Raw genomic sequence first — 21,042 nt, forward strand, 5'->3', positions numbered from 1 at the left:
TAAGAAAAAACACAATTTTTTATCAAATGAACAATCTTTATTTCTTATGGAAATGGAGATGGTAGTGAAAAATACTGAAATCAAAATACATAGGCAGAAGGGAAAACTAGTACAATTCTACAAATACTGTATGTAAGTATAAAGTTAATATAAGAGTTCACACATGTAAAGTTGAAAGCCATTTTCTGCTTCTATGACGCAAATGAAAATGAAGCAGTGAAGCTGGTGTCATTTCCCCCCCCCCCAAAATATTCAAGTGTAAGGCAGGGCTTTTTTTCTCATAGACCGCCCAGAACAGAGTTCCGGCATCTTTTTTGGATGGAACCTTGTAGGGTAGGCAAGGCGGCTGTATGACGTGTGTGAGTTCTGGCACCTTTTTTCTTTTTTTAGAAAAAAAGCACTGGCGTAAGGTATAAAAAAATCTCTTCCATGGGCCTAAGGAAATTATTAGAAGCAATCTCATATTTGGCAATTTAGGTATTTTGATCCAAAGCTTTGCTAACTTTAATACGTAAGGGAATGTGTCTAGGATTCTGATCATTCCAAATGTAATTCTCTTCCATAAAGATCATATTCTTTGAAGAGGATAAATTCTGTTAAAATTGGGGGCAGAGGAAGATTCTTCACAGATAGAGTCTTCTCTCTTCTCACTAATTCTATAGATTTACGTATTTTCAGACGGCACAAATGTTTTAATGGACGAGGATTCTCTGAAAGACAAAAATAAAAGAAATGGAATGGAAAATATGTCTGATTAATTTAGCACTGAAGAATCATACGGTGGGCAGTAACCTAGAGATAATTTGGTCTAACCCCAATACTCAGTGTGAGATACATTAGAGCATGACCATCCAGACTATTTGAAAACCTCCACTGAAGCCAAACTGATCACATCATATGGCAACCTGTTTTCATGGCTTACAGCTCATACAATCAGGAAGCTGAATCCACTTTTTGAATCCACTGATTCAAGTCTTGATCACTGGAGCAAGAGAGAATATTTTTATTTGTCCTTCCATGTGACTTCATATAGTTGCTGCTATCATATCTCCTTTCAGTTGTCTTTCTTATAATCACATCTGATTTCCAGACCTTGGTAGCCCCCTTTGCTCCAATTTTCAGTATTCTTTTTGAACTGTGATGCCCAGAACTAGACACAGCACTCCAAGTAAAATCTGAAGAATGCAATGTAGAATGGAATATAAATTCCCATGATCTGAACTCTTTGCTCCTATTAATGCATCCCAAAGATAGCATTTGCTGCTATTAATGCATCCCCAATATAGTTTTTACAGTTGCATCACATTCCTGGATCATGTTTAATTTGTGATCAATGGCAGTATCCAAATCCCTTTCACATGTACTACTGCCTTTTTATCCTAGCGCCTCTCTTATTTTCCATCTAAATGCAGAATGTTACATTTCTCCCTTTTGAATTTTACCAGCTATTTATGCCTCCTAGCTTTGTGTCATCTGTAAACTTAGTAAGTATCTAAGTTGTTGATAAAAGCTTCCTAGATTAACAGGCCTGGTAAAATCCAGAGAAATCTATGGTGAAAACATCACATCATGTGATATATGTTGACCAAAATGAGACACACTATTGCCAGCTGTCAACACAGTCTTAAAAAATGCTTCTGTAGCACAAATGAGTAGCTTTGACTTTACCATACATTTCAAATTTTATTATTTCTTTGCTGGTATTAGACAAATGATATCGCTTAAACGACTTTTCTCTTATTGATCATATCTGGTCTGGCTTTCAGATGCTAGAAATTCATGTCAGTATTTCAAATATATCAGTTTGGAAGGATAGCCATATTTATGATGCCAACTAAACCAATGATTATTAGAATTTCAAGAGGATGTGGAGTTTTCACTTACAAGAAAAAGAGGTTTAGAAGTTCCAAATACACCCATTTGTACATTAGATCATAAATTATTGTTCTTTGCCATTGATTTTGTATTACACATTTGCTTTTCTGTAACTGTAGTTCTGTAATAGGCTTCTTACCTATAGATTCTCTTGGATTCCATTTGGATAATTCTATATGTTCCAAGATCAATCTCTCCCCTCTATTGCTATAATAAACCTTTGTTCACCTAATCCTTATATATTCACAAGGCTATAAGTACATCTGAAGATGGTATTGTTAAAAAGCAGGACACTGTTATAACATAATAGCATGAAATTATTCAAAATTTTAAAACACAATACTTTTTTTTGTTTTTGTTTTCATAGATTAAACAACTGGCCTAATTCCAAGCCAACAGTATTCATTTACCTAATATTTTCTGGATTTCTGGCCATTCTTTCTGAGTCTCCAAGACAAATTTAAGTTTTATGCAGAGAGGAACATAATCCATATAATCTATCAAAATGCGGACAATGGGTCCAACTAAATGTTTCATCCAAGGAAGTGTAATAAAGTCACAGAACTAAAAGGAAATATGACCAGTGTTATACTAAATTATTTTCAAAAATGTACTATTATAGTATTGTGCAGAATTCACAAACAGATCACATCATAAAACAAGATGGATTAATCCAAATATTTCTTTAAAAGGCAGGAGAAGCTTGTTAGAATTCTTAAAATATTACAGTGCCATTTTATTGTATTTGCAGTTCTCTATATCTCTTTGGGAAGAAATTGGAAAGCTGTATTCTGAGCTGAAATACCTGATCTTTACTGGTATATCTAATGACTTATAAAACACTAAACATTAAGCTTGTTAACAAAATAGATCATAGAATTCTTTACAATACAGCTGAAGTTCATATGATATCTTGTGTTTTAATAGATAGCCTAAAAGTACCTAAATAATGAAATGACTACATTTGATAGTCAAGATGTAGGCTTGCAACAGTTTTGTATGGAATCTAAGAAACCTCTGATACCACATAATTTAAGTTTTTCTTTGGATTAACTTGTTCTTCCTTTCTTTCCACATAGCACTAGGCATATTGCTGGCACTGCTCTATCAACAGTTCTTCCCTTGGCTCCACCCTTTGGAAGAAAGGTACATCTAACAGAGCAATGTAATGCCTGCATCTCTAAGCATGCTTATCAGTAGCAGAGACAAGGACAGAAACACGTGTCAGTGTTTTCTTTTTACAACAGCTTTTATCCTCATGCTACACTTGGCCTTTGTCATTATACCTAAAAATAGAAGAAGGAATAAGCATTATTCATACAGATCTTAGTCACGATTTTCTTTGGGGGAAAAGATACAATCAAAGTGAAATATCTGAGATCTTAAACCCAACAATAGCTAACCTAACACTCTCTCCTTAACAAATGTTGATTAATAATAATATTAAATAGAAAAAAATATTCTTACAGGGTTATCTTTAATTACACAAGATGTCCATCCTGGTAATATCTCTTCCTCTGTTGTTGGCCACAAAAAAGAATTTCCGAAGATACTGCCATGCATGCAATCAAAACAGAGGTCCACATTGTACCCATGGTTAAGCAGCAACCTTAGCATGACTTCATCATTCAAGGCATATTGAATGACACTGGGGAAATGAGTGTCATTCACAAGGTTAAAATAACAGTTGACATTTGCTCCATAAGAAAGAAGCAACCGTACAATTTCATGGTTGTTTGCTCTCACGGCCACCAGAAGGCAATTGAGAGGATCTTTATTGGGGTCTGCACCAGCTTGCAATAATATTTCAGTGGAGAGAATGTCATTATTGGAAACTGCAAAATAAAGTGCCGTTTTCCTTTCATCATCATAACTTTGTGAAATGTGTTCTGCCAGAAGAACATTGACATCAAACCCATTTTCAATTAGGAGTTCCAGGCACTGTGGATTTTGGCCATCTGCTGCTGAATGGATGGGACTCTGCCCACTTTTCCGAATTGCAGTTCTGGATGTAACTGGAATCAGGAATTTCAAAGCCCTACAAAAATAGGGAAGATATATTTAATGTGGTGGCTAAAATACAGACAACAGATAAGTTACAAAGATAAAGCTTAGCCCTGGACTGTATAATTAAGATAGAAGAATTGTGTGTATTTTTGTGTTCAGAAGACTCAGCTTCAGTTGCTGATGCCTGTAGATTACAAGAAAATCTCAGGACTAGGACATTATACAGATAGCTAAATACCCAATGAAATTAGACAGTATTAAATGGCCTACATTCATCTTTGTGTCTTGGCTTGCATTCATGTACAAGTTACTATGGAGACTATAGGCAAATCTACCTGTCCCCCATATAACAGTTTTACATGTTCCTGCTCAGATATAGAGGTAATCGAAATATTGCTACCTTGCCATTATACCACTCATGGAGTCTGGCACTCATAAATCTGATTATCAGAAAGATTAGTTCTCTTTCTGATCAATAAATTACAGTCTTCCTTCTGCAAGACCTAATTTAGACAACTATTACAATATTTTCTCACAATAGCTATAATTATTGTCTTAGGTTTCTTTTTTGTTCTATATTTTAAATTTTATTTATGTGCTTTATTAGTGTTTTCTGTGTTTTTAATTCTGTGATTGTGCTTTATTGGTCTGGAATTTACAGTCAGGATTTATTGAGTGTAAATAAATCTATTTCCTTCAACTTGGGTTGATGTGATGTTTCTGTAATGAAAAATAACTCTATTCTGTAAAGAACCAATTTCCCCATAACAACCTACTGCACTTGAAAGATGTATTTTGATGACAGCATCAATTTAGTGACAATCATCTGTGAGTCAAAACAATTTCACTCTTATAACTTGAAAGCAAGCATCTGCCCTTTCAGTGACTACTAAATACAATGGTCAGCAATTTAGCTACCTCAATCTTTTTGAGATTTATAGCATTATCACTACTGCTTAGCATTTAGAATTTGCCCTTGATACTCATGCATCCAAGATAATGGAATCACTTGTAAGAAAGAGATCTAGGAAGAAATTTTTGTCCACTAAATCTCTTTTCATTTTAAAATGTTCATTGTCATGAAAGAGCTCAAATGTAGGAACTAAATTTTGTCACATAACTTTTGAACATTATTTATTTCCCCTTCTAAATAAATCTGGGGAAATGTTTGATTAGCATTTTAGGAAGCAAGGCTAGACCCTTCCTTGAATGATGATGAAACCCAACTTTGGAGGTTTCTGATATCAAAACTAGAGAGATATCCAATTCCCTATTAGGTTCATCTCAGGAGACAGCAAAATTGTCCTCCTTGTTTTAAAGAAGGAATTAATTTAAACTAGTATTTTTAGATTGAAAACCTAGTGGAAAAAAGTATGTATCTGTGGAATGTAGCTGTTCCTAACATGCCTTTCCTCTTGACTGTTTCTTACTCCTCCCATCTTCACTGTTCTTAAGGTCAGAAAAAAAACCAAACAACTGATAGGGAGACCAGTCAATTTTTTCAGCACTAATTTTTTTTCTCCCTTAGCTCATTTGTCATGAATAATAAAGGCCATGAGCTACTGTTCCTGGGGTATATAATTCTGTCTGATAATTAAACTAAACCTCAACTTAAAATTGAAGAAGAATGAATGATAGAAAACAAAATATATTGTTGTATTTTTAAGACAGTTTCCATAAGGTTAATATGCTTCCAACACTAGAAGAACGACTGCAGATGGCCTATAAATATTGTAGAAAACAATTAATCATCATTTAGAGGCAAGATCATCTAAGATGCAGCTTGAAGGAAGCAGAATTGGTGAAACTTGTGTTGGTTTGATTTTTTGGGGTATACAAGACTATGCATGTTTAGATTTACGCAAATTCATATACATCTTGGAGGAGAGCAAGGGGAGCAAATGACAAAGCCCACATATTTACATAAGGAGCAGAGCTTACATAGCAATATTACAAAGCAAGTTTCATCATTCTCTAAGAGGCCTATGGACTCAGCAGATGTTGAGATTTCTATAGATATCTCCCTGTTTTTATTTGTAAAGTAGCTGTAGAATTAGGAAAAGCTTTATTGTAATGGGAGGGAAATTTAAGAATCACCATCAGTTACAGAAAGATGCAAGCATGTATGATATTCCTAACCATTTAAAGCTACTGCACTCTACTGTTCAGCCCTGAAAAGCAGAATCCCATTTATTTCTTTAAAAAAAACAGAGCAGGATTCAGTAGAATGTATTCTTAGGAAAGTTTGTATAGAAATGCAGCCTCTGTTTGAAGGCACCTCCAAGAAAGCTCCCCCTTTTTATTTTTTTGCATATGCTGTCTCATAACCCTTGCATATGCTGCACATTTACAGGGTAAATAAATATCAAAACTGTCATAATTCATTAGGTAAAGTTGTTGGATGAAGAAATATAAAAGGAACACACTCACAAATAGTGTCCTTCATATGCTGCTCTGTGTATTGGAAGATGTCCTGCCTTATTAGGCAAATTGCCACTTCCCCCATATTCCAACAGCAAAGCTATACAGTCAGGATTACCACCACCAGCTGCTTCAAAGAGTATTGATGACCCATCATCAGCTGTTATGTTAATATCACCACCTAGTGATACAAGAGAAAGTAGACCTATGTCTCAATATTTACTTATTCATCACAAGTTTTGAAATCTGTGTACAGTATCATCATGCTCCAATCAATTGCTTATTCTCCAAGTTACAGACTATCCAAGCACTTTGCCTTTGGTTTCCCTGTTTTGAAATATTTTATGAATTGCTACAGCCTTACTAAGAAAGGGAAGTGTCTGCTCATTGAATTTGCTTACATTAACAAGGCAGTATGAACAGTAATTACTTGTTACTAGTAAATCTATGCCAGAACCCTATGTACTAAATTCAATGGCTTCATGGTAGTTAATGTAGACGTGGGAAATATACACATTTCCAAATATATATCTTTCCAAATGTTATTGAATTGTAATTCCCATCCAGCCAGTGGGAAGAAAGATGGAAATTACAGGAAATAATCCCTTTCCCTACTCTGTCCGGTTTATCCATAGTTTGATGTTTCTAACTACACTTATCGTGCTTTTATTGTGACTATGATAGATAAAAAACAAATAAACTTTAGTAGGCCTTGCCTGTGTTCTTATAAAAGCCATACAATCTGATACTGATTTCTTTAATACCCACTGCAACTTCCAAAAACATAGAAAAGTAGTGGATTTAAGTAAATCTGAGTTAGGCAGCTATGTATTTTCAATTGTAAATCTTAAGAAAGATGTTCATAAACCATTTGAAAGTAGTGAGGAACTATTCTCCTGCTTGAGCAGGGGGCTGGACTATCAGACCTCCAAGGTCCCTTCCTATTCTATTCCTATTCCTATTCCTATTCCTATTCCTATTCTATTCTATTCTATTCTATTCTATTCTATTCTATTCTATTCTATTCTATTCTATTCTATTCTATTCTATTCTATTCTATTCCTATTCCTATTCCTATTCCTATTCTATTCTATTCTATTCTATTCTATTCTATTCTATTCTATTCTATTCTATTCCTATTCTACTCTACCCTTGTTACAGCCAAAGTTTCATACCTCTCGCAATACAAATATTGTTGTTAACATACCTTTATGAATTAAATATTCCAATACATCACAGTGCCCATATTCAGCAGCCACACCTAAAGGTGTTACTCCGTATCCATCTTTCTGTTGTACATTTCCACCATTCTTCGTAAGAAGGACAACAATATCACTGCGGCCCCGTTTTGCAGCTTCATGCATTGCTGACCATCGTTTAACACATGGTTGGTTGATGACACAGTTGTATTCAATCAGAATGGAAACCATTTCATATGATTTCTGTCTTACAGCTTAAGAATTATGACAAAGAAAAAAGAAGGGAAATGTTTAGATGTTATATATTTCAAAATAACCAACTGCAATTGCTGTACAAAATCTTGTGCTTTCACTGAATACAAATATATGATTTTAGCTTAGTGTCAACATTCAGCTCGAGAATCCAAATAAAACTCCAGTTCATTCTGTTTCCAAAAATCTTATTATTTATTGAATACATGGCATGACAATGTCAAAGCATAACTAACTCAGGTTCCCAGACACCAGTTCATAGAATTAAACAATAATTTCTCCGGCCAAACCCCTACTCTCTCTCATAGTCCATATAAGCAATTTCACTTTGTTATGGGAACCGTCTGCTTCTTCTCCACACCTGCTGTAGTGTCCTTGGAAAGGTTTCAGGCTGTCATGGTCTTTGGTGGAATCATAGAGATTTAATTTCTCCATCTAACCCACTCTAAAGCAACACCTCTCCCCTCTTACTCTAATGGCAAGTTGAAATGAAGAGACACATAGCTGCCAAAGTTTCATTCTTGACACTTAGTTTGTGATGCAGATCAAATTCAACCTGTTATTCAGATTTGTATTTGCATTTGGTTTTGATAATAATTAAAAATATTTTAGGATTAAGGATATTTCCCCTGCTTTATTTGCTGAAGAATGTACAACAAATATTCAACTTAATGGACCATTGGGGACAGCAGTTCAGATACTCTCTACTGGCTATTCATCCAAAAAGAATGACATCTATTATGTTATCATAACATATAAAAATCTTCTAAATCAAAATTTCATTGTAATTACAAACAAGAACGAGGGATTAAAAGATCATTCTGGGATTGGTGGCATGCAAACAAAAGAAATACATTATTTCCTATTGTGATCATTCTTATATCAATTAGCAACCTAAAAATGTAAAATGATGTCGCAGTTGGCGACTGCTGCTTGTGGATGGCTCTAGATTGAGCTGATACAGGCAAAAGAAAAGAAAAGAAAGAAGATTTCTTTCTCCCATATTTGGGCTGACAGGGTGTTCATTCAAGGTAAATATATATATTTAATAAATATATATATTAAATAAATATATATATAATTCCTTCAGCAGTTTTAGTGCATAAATTCTGTAAAAAATACAGGGGCCAAGAAGAATAATCTGAAAGTGAAAAAAATGAAACATAATTGAGCAACTGACAATAAGCTCTGCTACATTTCTATCCAAGTGGAAATCATCTCAAACGTATGTTCCCCTTCGTTGACTTCTCTTAGCACATCTTCCTCATCTGCTGAAGGCCTCCCCTGGTGCTATGCTATCAACACAAAGGGGAAATTAGGTCGTTGCTCAATTAGGTCGTTGCCCAGAAGCACAAGAATGACATGAAAGTTAGTCTACCCCTTCTGGCTATCAATGGAGGGAAGGGGAAAAAGCTCATTTACAAAGAGACCTAAGGAAGTAGTACATTAAAGAATTTACCATATATAAGATCAACTTGTATATATAAGCAAAGTTATAAAGGCAGGCTATGTGTAGTAAAGCTTAATGATCTGAACATCAGAAACTCATATGATTAAAGATTTGCATAATCAATTTCCAGGTTCTACAGTGTTCAACCTCTGATCCTACAAGCTCTAGCAACAAGCTAACCCCCCCAAAGCCATTTATAAAACAATTACCAATCAGAAGAGGTGTTTCTCCTTTTCTGTTCATGGTATTTGGCCAAACTCCCTTTGCCAACAAGGTCCTGACATTTTCCACGTGGCCAGATTTGGCTGCCAAAGTTAATGGTGTTTCTCCATCACATGTCTTATATTCCCACATACTTTTATAAGATGCTAGGTTGAATTAAACATAAATTAAGTTTATCAGTGCTGCAATTGTTATATACATATAATTGCTTTAGAAATGTTTAATAGATCATGTCCAGTCAAAATCTCATGACAGTACACTTGCACTGAATAGATACTTTTGCCACAATCTATACTGGCTAAATATAATTAGGTGGTAACACCAAATGAACCTTTATCACTGCAAGTACATAGATGTATCTGTGAACACACCTGAAGTGGAGCTCAAACTTAAACAAGCTTATTGGTGCACGTTCTGGAAACAACTTTGAATTCATTCAGCATCCTAGGTGAACTTTGACTGGACACAACTCTTTATTCTTCAAATGTATTGATTCTAGCTTCAAAGTCTGGGCCAACTTACCATCCAAGATTACTTCAAGTATTTGCTGAATTGGCTGAACAGCAGCTTCATGTAAAGGAAACCAGCCTCTCTCATCAGCTTCATCCAGAGCATATTTGTATTTCAAATAGTTTTGAAGATCAAAGACTAGTCCTAAAATAAATAATCTAAGGTGAAATGAAGCAAACATTTAGGACAGGCTACTGTTATCTTTAAAAAGACAAGAAAGGCTTGTAGTAAAGATTAACACATTTAGTAAAAGCACAAGCTTTTACTGATTAAATGTATGTGAGGTTTTGTTTTGCTCAGGTAGGAAATATAGACACCCATGAATATGTGGGAAAACAGTTGATCTGGTAGGCTAAATACAAAGAAATTTACAAACACAGTATTTGACAACTCACAATGCAAACAACTGTAAACAAAACAGGCCCCATGCCCTTTCAAACGATAATACAATTAACAATATCTTTTGGCACATATACCTTCTCTTATGGCAGCTACAAGTTTCCTGTTCTGATCACTCACAGGTACAAACCTATAGAAAAAAAAACATCTGTAGCATCTCACATTTTGGGTGCTATTGCTGTAATCTCATCAAACAAGCCTATTTTCTGCTTCTGCAACACTTGTTTCCTTCAAGTCAATCTCAAATTCTGGTGACTTCATGCACTCATCCACATAGTTTCTTCAGCAACAATCCAGCATTTTCTTCCAGTCTATCTTACAACCCTGGAATATTAAGGTGGTCCCCCAACCAAACGCTAATCAGGTCCAGCCTTGCTTAGCTTTTTCAAAACCAGCAAAACTAGATCCTATTATTTAGTTGTGTGTTGTTGTTTTAATAAGTGAATTGGAAAAACTGCATAAGTACTTCTAGTTAGAAGTGAATTTAATTGGAAGGATTACAATCTTTTTTTATGATCAGATTCAATGTTTCTCCAGCTCTCCTCTTATGTCTCATGTCTCCACAAATCAACTAAAATTGCCCACCTACATAAGTTACTTGTCCAATTTGAAGGCAAAGACGTGCAAATATAAGTTCTTCATGAACTTTCTGCTTTCAGAAACCTGATTTTTTTGAAAATCAATATTGAATCAGGAAACAAAAATGGTTCAATAAGAATGTTAACATTACACTCTTTTATTATTTATTAAAATATGTATTTTAAATAGATTAGCATCAGTGTAAGTCATCAAAGTAGTATAATAAACACATCTACAGGCTACCACAAGTTAAACTGCTGAAAAAGTAGGGAATAGCCTAATTATGTTCCCAACATTGGCCTTTAAAGCAATAAATGAAACACCACGTATGAAAAGGATGAGATACTCAGACTTTAAATCAGAGAAAATCAAAACAGGGTTTGGCCTACCACATTGCTTAGTTACCTTGTCTCATGATTGGGAGAAGTCCTTTGCTGATTCCGTTCAGTATTGAGGGACTCCTGGATACTAAACTGAATAGCATATTCAGTGAGATTTTCATTAGAGTCCTCATCTCCTTCCATTCTTTTTTTAGGTGCTAAGGAACTGATTCAAGCCATAAAAAGATGATGCTAAGTGAAAAATATGCCAAAACATGAGACAATCACAAGTTTATAATTATTACAAAGTTTAATTTCATTCTTCAAATTCAGTGTGAGAACTGCAGTACAAAAAAACAAAGCAAAACATATTATACTTTAGCATTCATTACATACATTCCATTTTGTCAAGCAGTCAGAAAGTTGCAAAGCACAGAATTTACTCAGAATTGGTTTCCTTTGAAAGGAAGAGAATGAAAGTTTATTATTCAGCAATATAAAGACTGACATCAGCGGATGCAAAATTTAAATTCACTGAACACTCTTCCTTTGCCAAAAGTTTAAAGCAGAGGTCTTTAAACTTGGCCCTCTTATGATTTGTGGACTTCAATTCCCAGAAATCCTCAGCTAGCATGCCTGGCTGAGGAATTCAAGGAGTTGAAGTCCACAAGTCATAAAAGGGCCAAGTTTTTTTTTTTATTGAAAAGTTTTATACAAGTTTTAAACAATACCCCCCCTAAAATAACCCCCTCCCTCCTTCCCCCCTCTCACTTCCCAGAGCTGGTTACAGGGTTACAAATAAACTCTAAATAAACTTATCCAACTATACAAATAATAAAATTGATAATATACTTTAACTCAAATACAAAAAAGGAAAAGAAATAACAATATAAGCATTTCCAAATTAAAAACTATAAATAATTCATAATCTGCATAAAGCATTTTAAACCTATATCATAACCCATATTTACTCTACATACAATTTATCCATCTTCACCTTGCTGAGGTGTATATTTCTTTTAAACAACCATTCATCCATAATAAACACAAAATTTTCCCTCCAATATAACCTAACCAATAAACTTACGTTTGATAAAATTGGCTCTTTGCTTTTTACCCCAAGAAAGTCTATTAATACCCTCCTACATAAAAAGTTTCAGCAAACCATTCATCTTCTAAAATTCTCACCAACAGAGATCATTAAAATTTTGAATTCTTTTACACATTTACCCATAATATCTCATAATTATTTTTCACTTTAAATTAAGAATTTAGAATATATTTACTCCCAAATATTTAAACTTTTCCACTAAATCAACACCTTCTATTATTCTTTTAATTTACATCTACATACTACACAAATCATTCACTGTTCCTTTAAAACATACTCAATACAAATCATTCACTTTTCCTTTAAAACATCTTCTATCTCAAAAAACTACTACAAAAGTTCATCATTTCCTTTTCTTTATTCCAACATCCATCTTCTGCAGTTCTTTTAATTTACGTCTATAGGCTGCACGAATCATTCTCGGTTCCTTTAAAAAATCTTCTGTCTCAAGAGACTGCTGCAAAGGTTCAGCCTGTTTGTCTCCCACATCCAATAGCATAGCACTTTCAACCGGCTGCTCTTCCAACTTTTCTTCTATTATCTCAGGTCGTAAAGATAATGGAGAGCCCACCTTCAAAACCAAAATGTAAAAATCTTTCGCCTTTGACATTGTATTAAGTCTGTAATATATCCCCGCATAATTCAGGACTATTCCAACCGGTATATTCCATCTGAATCGAACCTGGCATTTTTTGGAACTCATCAACCAAAAAAGCAAAATCCTTTCTTTTTCTAAGAATTTTTGAAGGTATTTCTTTTAAAATTATAACATCTTGAGCTGCAATTTGAAATATCTGCTTATAAAAAGTCTGTAAAATTTCATTACGAAGTGATCTCCTAGAAAAATAGATAACCACGTCTCATGGCAAATTTCTCTGTCTCGCAACCCTAGAATTAACCCTAAAAACTTTTTCCGTCTCTCTCAATATTTCTTCAGGCTCAGCCCCCAAAATAAGAGCTATATCTTTTACCACCACTTGTCTCAAATCCTCTTGAATATTTTCCTTCATTCCCCTTGTTCTTAAAGCAAATTCCATGTTTTTGTATTGTAACATAGTAACTTCATCCTGTATTATTTCCACATTATTTTCCATTTTGTCAATTCGATCTTCCAGTTTTTCAAAATTTTCCACAACATCATCAATACGCTCATCCAGAAGATCTATATGACCAACAAACTTTTGAAACGCAAACGCTATGTCCTCTGTCAATTTCATGAATTTATTTTCAATAAAAACCTCCATCTCTTCTTTAATCTGTCATGCCTTTTTTCCCAAGGCATCCTGTAAATCTTTAAGTATACATGCTGGAGACAACGGAGAAGATGGTGGAAACTTAGCTTGCTGAGCTGTCTGCATTACCGGGAAGATCAAGGCTTTAGAAGCAACAGAAGCTCCGAGACGCTTTGAAGCCATTTTATTTTTAAGACCACTTATAAAAAGTCTGCTAAAATCTTATAAAATCAACAAATACTCTCCCCCCCCCCCCAAAAAAAAAGAAAAAAGGAGAAGGGGAAAAAAGACAAAAGCCCCTTAAAAGAAAAAAAGAAAATTCTTGCAATTTATACAAATACAAAATCTGTTACATTGTTCCAAATAGAAGTTCCGGTCCTTTCACTCAATGAATCAATATCTCAGTGCCATTTTTCACCACTCTTAATTAAAAGAAGGAGAAGATAAGTTCTTTTCCACAGTTAAAGTCCGAAATAATCCCCATTTTATTCTCTCCTTGTCAGCTGTCTGCTTTAAAATTTACTCACAAGTTCATTTTAAGCGCAGATGTGGAAGCAGGTTCTAGCTTTGCCCTGGAAAAATCAGGGCAAAGGCATCCTGGAATGTGGAGAACACCCCAGACTCCGTGGGAGCTCACCCTGACTACCAAAAAAAGAAAACTTTGGGGCTCAGGGAGCTCTACCACTATCTGAGGAAAGCTCACCTCCTCCCCTTCGCCCGGGGAGAGAGGTTCCAAGCCGCGAGACAGCTGTTGCTTGCTGTCTCAGCTGGCTTTGACACATCCCAGGGCGGACGGCTGAAGAAAGCCGCCATCGCCACGGCCGTCACCACCGGAAGTCATAAAAGGGCCAAGTTTGAAGCCCCCTGGCTTAAAGCAATGCTTCTCTAACTTTCTGCAATTAATTGCAGCTGTTTGGAAAATGTGAGGACTTCCATATTTTTTTTAATTATTCTGTCTTAATTATTTTTATGACCTCAAGGAGGTGAACATATCTAATACTCTGTCTTCTTGCTATTTTCCCCACAACAACCATCCTGCAAAGTGAATTAGGCTGTGAGAGAGAGATTGGTCCAAAGTCATCCAAATGGTTTTGATGCTTAAGTGGAATTAGAATTCACAGTTTCCTGGTTGCTCTCTTGTGCTATAACCACTTTACTAAACTGGATCTCTTTTATATGCTTTTGTTTTTAACAATCTGAGCGTTAAGTGTTTTTCAGTAAATAACAATTAGAGTTTCATCTGTGTAAGGTAGTCCTTGTTTAACAATCCTAATTGGGACTGGAATATCCATTGCTACATGAAGCAGTGGTCATGTAACCAAACTGCTTAGCAATGGCAGTTTGGTATTCCCAGGTGTGGTTGGTAGGCAAAGATGCACTTCTATGCAAATTGCCTACTCTATCCAGCTGCCTCCTCTCCAGCCGGGCCTGGCAAACTCTGTTTGGCAGACCAGGTTTCACCACCCTGCCATGCTCGCCTGCACTTCCAACTCCCCCCCCCCCCTGCTGCCTATCTCAGTCCTTTTGGACACCCTGCACTCTGCTTCTCCACTTCCAGCTGACTTTCACCATCTTCTTCCTCCTACTGCTGACAAGGCACACCTGGACGAGGCAGCTACTGGCTCTTCATGAGGACTCAGTATTGTGAAGGGTCAGCAGCTGCCCCAGCCAGACACATCTTGTCAGCAGCAGAAGAGAGAGGATCAGCTGGGGCAACAGAGAGGTGGCAGGGACAGCAGAATGCAGGGTGGCAGGGACACAGGAGTACAGGACAGTTGAAAGGCAGTAGAGAGATAAGTGTGTGTGGGGAGTTGAAACACACACAGCAATATCTTCAAATGGTTGTTGAACAAATGGTTGCTAAGTGAGGACTACCTGCAGACTTCCTCATCCCTTCCATTTTTAAAAGCATTTTAAAGCTAAATTTGGTTCTAACATTTTGAAGTCCACACTTATCTCTTTATTTGCCCCGATTTGTTTTTGTTTTGTCTTGTGTTGCAGTAATCATTGTTAGCAGAAATGTGATAGAAATCTCAAAGGGTGAAGGGTTGAAAATAAGTGGTTCTATCTCATTTTTCATTGTCACATTTCCTACTGATATTGTCCTTTCTTTTTGGATTGTTTATACAAAATCACTATTCAAACTAGTATGGTGCATATGGACTCATAGTCAGCAACCGCACTTGTCAGTTTTCTGAATTTTACTAATCCTATTGCTACTTGTCTTATCACTAGAATGCTTTGGCAAATCATTTGTCAGCCCCCATTTATCAGCATGGTCCATGTGTGAACTTGCTAACCAGCACTAAGTTTAGGGAGGCAGGTATTGTGGCAGAAAGCAAGTTCTGAATTGGCCTAGTGAAGAACTAGGTGGACCTCCATATATCACCAATTATCTGTGGACTACAGTTTGAAAATCACTAGTCTAGGGAGACAGTATGTCCATAGAACCCAATCTCAGATTTTTGTTTTCTATCTCGCCTGAACCATAGTGTGTTCTTTCAGTAACTTCCTGGTTAAAACTGTCAGGGGGTGAGAGAGATTTGGAAAGTCATCTGCTTTGACTGTTACCTAGTTTTCTCTGCTCCCATTGATACACATCACCAGAAAAACCACAACCTATCAACACATGTGTTACTACCTCAGAACAATCCACATTTATAACCCTGTTCACAAAAATTGACAGCAAATTCATTATGATTTAATTTTTATTTTCATGTGAAAATAAAACTGAAATTACTGTCACTGACTTATATTCCTTATAAAACTAAACTGAAGCATTTCAAAGTACACAGATTTTACTAAAAGTGGATATATTGAGAAATTATTCACATCCAGGAATGGTGATTGCTTGGTATTTAAAAAGGATTTTATTTGTACCAAAGCTTGCTTAAAATCAAATTCCTTATATCTTAGTTAGGCATGGATTAAATATTTACTTTTACTCTGTCTTTATTTACTCTGCCTTATTAGATTTATAAATAATTTTTGATGATTTAACACATTAACAATGTATGCATATCAAGTTCTCCCTAATAACAAAGGGAGTAACTACACAGACATAAATTATTCACAACAAAACAATCTGTCATTATTTCCAATCTCTGTCTGAATTTATTCATAGCATAATATTTCTTGTTTTAAGTTAACTGTACTATATTAAATGACAATCTATAAAGGGAAAAAAACTTACCTTTCAAAAGTTTGTCATTGTTTTATTGGCCACTGAATTTCAAACATATAGAGACATAGGCCTTCAGAGCGGCTGGATCATGTGGTATTTCTAAAATTAAATACGTCCTTGATAGTTAAATTAAGGTTTGACCTCAGACAACTGAAATACAAGCAGCCTACAGGAAAATATGACACACGATTATTCCAAAGTCTCATCAAAGGTTATCTGAAGTCTAACAGATATAATAAAACTATTTGCCTCATGATAGGCAACATCTCGATGGTCATTAACCAGAACAACCAATGTTTAATGTTATTACTCTGCTGCAGCATGTAGTAGCTTAGCATTTTATGCAAATCTAACCACTTCGGATTTTACTATACTGTCAATTGTGGCTTAGTAAAAAACATGGCTAAATAAATCATGGCAGACTTCAATATGTAAAACGAAAGTTTGCACAATATAGAATTGCAGGTTACCAGGTTATGACTTAGTATATTATATGAATCAGCTGGTATGGTAAATTTGTGTTCAGTATTGTGAGAACTGAGACCTGGAGTCAGTCAAAAAGTTAACCATGGGTTCTAACTCAATACAATCCTGCAGTGAAAAATAGCATCCCTTCCCTTAGGTAAATGGAACAGTTGGAAAGAGCTGCAAATTAAATAAATAATATTAATAAAAAATGAATGCCACTGGAGAAAAATGAAAGGAGTTGGATATATGTAAAATAACAATTTATCTTCCGCAGTGGAAGTTGCTCTACAATGTATGATATAAAAGCAATCATAAGAACAGTTAAAATGTTCTTTACAATTTTAAGCAGCTAAGTCATCCAGCATTTTATCCCATAGTGGCTCACCTGGTGTTTAAAAGAAGATGCAGGCATGATAGAAGCATAGTAGCACATTTACAAATTTTAAGCCAATGACTATCAGTAGAACCAATCACAGGAGTATAGTTAAGAGGTTGACAAGGGCACCACTATTTGAATTCCTGGAGATAATATTGAAGGGTTCTGTAACTGGAACAAAGGAAAATTGTTTAGTTTAACTGTTGCTTTCTTGCTTTCTGTAATCAGCTTTTGCACCAGGGAAATCTCATGCAAGCATGGGAAACATGTACATGGATGGGATATACAGAAGGAAGGAATAAGGGAGTGTACAGGAATGATTGATGTCTTCCTTATGATGTAATGGCTCTGTTGTCTGATTTTCATTGGCTAACAAAGTTTATAAAACAATGCTACTAACTTTCTAAGGTGTGGCACTTCTGGACATAACTCTGCCAGTGTTCCAGCACTGGAATTCCTTAGAAGACTCCCATCTGTATACTAAACAGGCCTAACCCTGCTTACCTTCCAGACAAACATGGCCAAGTAGATGGTGCCATCTGCTGAGATTCTTCAGGAAGAATATTCTTTTTGTAAAAGAAAAAAATACTTGTTAAGAAGCAGGGCATAGAGATAATACTGCCAGCTATATTCTCTCTCCCTCCTTCCCTTTCTCTCTCTCCCTCCCCTTCCTCTCCCTCCCTCCCTCTTTCCTCTCCCTCCCTCTCTTTCCTCTCTCTCTCTCTCTCTCTCCCTCCCTCCCCCTCTTTCTGTTCTAGCAAGCAGGCAAAGACAAACCACTTCTGAAATCCTGCAAAGAAAACCACAGGGATTTGTCTAGGACCTAGGTCACAGGTCGGCAACCTGTGGCTCTGGAGCCACATGTGGCTCTTTTAGCCTTCCCCTGCGGCTCCCAGCCTCCTTTGCCATCTCTCCCTCTCCCCCCCATCTCTCTCTCGGGAGAGGAAAGAGGGAGGGAGAGAGGAAAGAGAGAGACAGAGAGACCCTTTTGACATCTAAAATGAAGATAACACTGCATATATCCTTTTTTACCTTTATTTTATATATACACACACAAACATATATACATACATACATACATGGTAAAAAAGGATATATGCAGTGTTATCTTCATTTTAGATATCAAAAGGGTTTTGTGGCTCCCAGTGTTTTGTTTTCGGTGGGAAACGGGTGTTTTGGGTTACCTACCCCTGACCTAGGTAATCACCAGGAGACTAGAAAGCAGTTTTAAAAAATCCTCAGAATTTACCAATATGGACGGGTTTCGGGTTTTAAAATTAATAACAATAAGACTAAAATATTATCTAAAAACATGACTAATTTGGATAAGCAGATTCTGGTTAATCTGACAGACTTTGAAGTTGTTGATAAGATAAAATATCTGGGGGTTACCCTATCTGTTTCTAATGTAAAATTGTACAAAAACAATTATGAAAGGCTGTGGGTCAGGGTACAAAAAGATTTGAAAAATTGGGAGAAGTTACAGTTATCTTTTATGGGAAGAATTGCAGTGATTAAAATGAATGTCCTGCCAAAATTTCTCTTTTTATTTCAAATGTTACCTATTTTAAGGAATGAGGTTAATTTAAATGAATGGCAGAAAGGTATCAACAAATTTATTTGGGCAGGGAAAAAACCAAGGGTAAAGCTTAAAATTCTGCAAGACTTCCGTGAGAGAGGTGGACTCAAGGTACCGAATCTGAAATTATATTATGATGCTGTGGCTTTAACACTAATTAGTGATTGGGTTGATTTAACAAATGTAGAAATACTCCATTTGGAGGGTTGGGATTTACTTTTTGGATGGCATGCCTATCTAATTTTTAATAAAAATGTGGATCGGATTTTTAAATCTCATATTATAAGGATTTCTTTACTTCGGGTTTGGAGGAAATATTATAAAAGTGAGTTTAAAATACCATTATGGGCTATACCTTGGCATGCGATAGAGGGGATAAGAAGAGGAATTAAGATGGATAGTGTTTCTTATGTGCAATTACTCAGGTGGGATGGTAAAAATTGGCAGTTAAAATCTTTGGAAGATTTAGCACATGAAAATAATATATATTCATGGTTTCAGTATAGACAAATAGCTGATAGATGGAAGATAGATCGTAATGTGGGTCTGCTCAGAGAAGATGAAAATCTCTTTAAACAAGTAAAAGATCAAAGGCGAACTCACATTAAGAGAATTTATGGGGTGCTAGTAGAACTGGACTCAGAATCAGAACTAATTAAAGAATGTATGATTAAATGGGCACAAAATTTTGGTGAACCAGTTCTACTAGATACATGGGAAACCATCTGGGTGAGGAATGTTAAATTTACACAAGCCCAGAACTTAAGGGAGAATTTTTACAAAATGGTTTACAGATGGCACCTTGATCCACAAAAAATGTCTCGTATGTATCCTGATTTACAGCCTAAATGTTGGAGATGTGGTTGTTTGGATGCTACTTATTATCATATTTGGTGGTCGTGTAAAAATATAAAAGTTTTTTGGATTAAGATATGGTGGAATATTCAAAGAATTTTTAGAAAGAGGGTAAAATTTACCCCACAATTGTTTTTGTTAGGTATTGTTACTGATTGTGATGCTAAGGAAGTTATATTGATGTTAAATTTGATTACGGCCGCTAGGCTGTTAGTAGGGCAATATTGGAAGAAGGAATCTTTGCCTACCTTGCAAGAGTGGTTTTTTAAAGTTTCTTATTTGGCGGAAATGGCAAAGATTTCGGCTTTCTTAAAGGAGCAATCGCAAGAGAAACTCTTTGCGGTATGGGAAAAATGGATAAATTTCATACAATATAAATTGGATATAAAAAAATATCATTTAGCTTTCTAGTAACTTGTATATAAACTTTAATATTTTATAGATTGTACTTTTTATATCTCTTTTCTTCTTTCTCTTTTCTTTTTTTATTATTTCTTTTTCTTTCAAGTACTTTTCCTTTTTAATACGTATGTTTTTTTTACATATATTTTATTGTTAATTACTTTATAAATTGTTTATGTAAGGTATTTAGATATATTTATGATTTATACTTTTTCAATTTTTTTAAGATTCTTAAAAATTTTAATTAAGCCTATATTCAGCTCTGGGAAGGTCGGGGGGGGGGGATGGAGAGGCAGGGTTGGGGTGGGTGGGTTAGGGTTGGTTTTTTTTGCTTTTTGTAAAAATAGCTAAAAATTTTCAATAAAAAAAAAAAATCCTCAGAACTGGGCTGCAAAAATCCTTTGCTCCACCACGGGAGTGGAAAGATTAAATTTATTGTTTTCTCATGACTGTTCAAATAGGTGAAGCGCAGACTGAGATTCGTAATCTTCTAGTAAAATCAGTTATTATTCGCAAAAGCTTATAATAACATTGTCAACCTTTATCAAATTTATTGTAATGTTGTTGCAGAATCGTTAACGCAATCCATGCAAATAAAAAT

At 35.4% G+C, this 21,042-nt stretch overlaps 1 protein-coding gene across 4 annotated transcripts; it reads right to left on the reverse strand.

Annotated features, from left to right (window-relative positions):
- Window positions 1-15: 15 nt before the first annotated feature.
- Window positions 16-18,153, reverse strand: ASB15 (ankyrin repeat and SOCS box containing 15). 4 transcript variants are annotated; one of them, XM_039328287.1, is made up of 12 exons: window positions 18,110-18,153; window positions 17,615-17,776; window positions 16,771-16,860; window positions 11,320-11,460; window positions 10,413-10,465; window positions 9,949-10,080; window positions 9,414-9,572; window positions 7,511-7,756; window positions 6,313-6,484; window positions 3,343-3,913; window positions 2,286-2,439; window positions 16-710 (listed from the first exon to the last, which is right to left on the reverse strand). In XM_039328287.1, the coding sequence occupies exons 4-12, from the start codon at window positions 11,436-11,438 to the stop codon at window positions 538-540; spliced, it is 1,779 nt and encodes a 592-aa protein (XP_039184221.1). In that variant the 5' UTR covers window positions 11,439-11,460; window positions 16,771-16,860; window positions 17,615-17,776; window positions 18,110-18,153; the 3' UTR covers window positions 16-537. The 4 variants fall into 4 exon arrangements, with proteins under 4 accessions (XP_039184221.1, XP_039184219.1, XP_039184220.1 ...); XM_039328285.1 differs by having other exon boundaries at window positions 11,320-11,486; window positions 18,110-18,151; XM_039328288.1 differs by lacking the exon at window positions 2,286-2,439 and having other exon boundaries at window positions 557-710; window positions 11,320-11,486; window positions 18,110-18,144.
- Between the last annotated feature and the right edge of the window lie 2,889 nt (window positions 18,154-21,042).

This window comes from Crotalus tigris, unplaced genomic scaffold, assembly GCF_016545835.1.
Source record: "Crotalus tigris isolate CLP2741 ecotype Arizona unplaced genomic scaffold, ASM1654583v1 scf7180000024375.2447938, whole genome shotgun sequence".
Lineage (NCBI taxonomy): Eukaryota > Metazoa > Chordata > Lepidosauria > Squamata > Viperidae > Crotalus > Crotalus tigris.

Bases quoted from the DNA above. Each gene is read 5' to 3' on its own strand.
- ASB15 (XM_039328287.1), bottom strand. From the start codon at position 11,438: ATGGAAGGAGATGAGGACTCTAATGAAAATCTCACTGAATATGCTATT. The intron at 7,757-9,413 runs GTAATTGTTTTA...ATAATTCTTAAG, and splicing joins AGAAACACCTCTTCTGATTG to CTGTAAGACAGAAATCATAT. The intron at 3,914-6,312 runs GTGAGTGTGTTC...CTATTTTTGTAG, and splicing joins GCATATGAAGGACACTATTT to GGCTTTGAAATTCCTGATTC.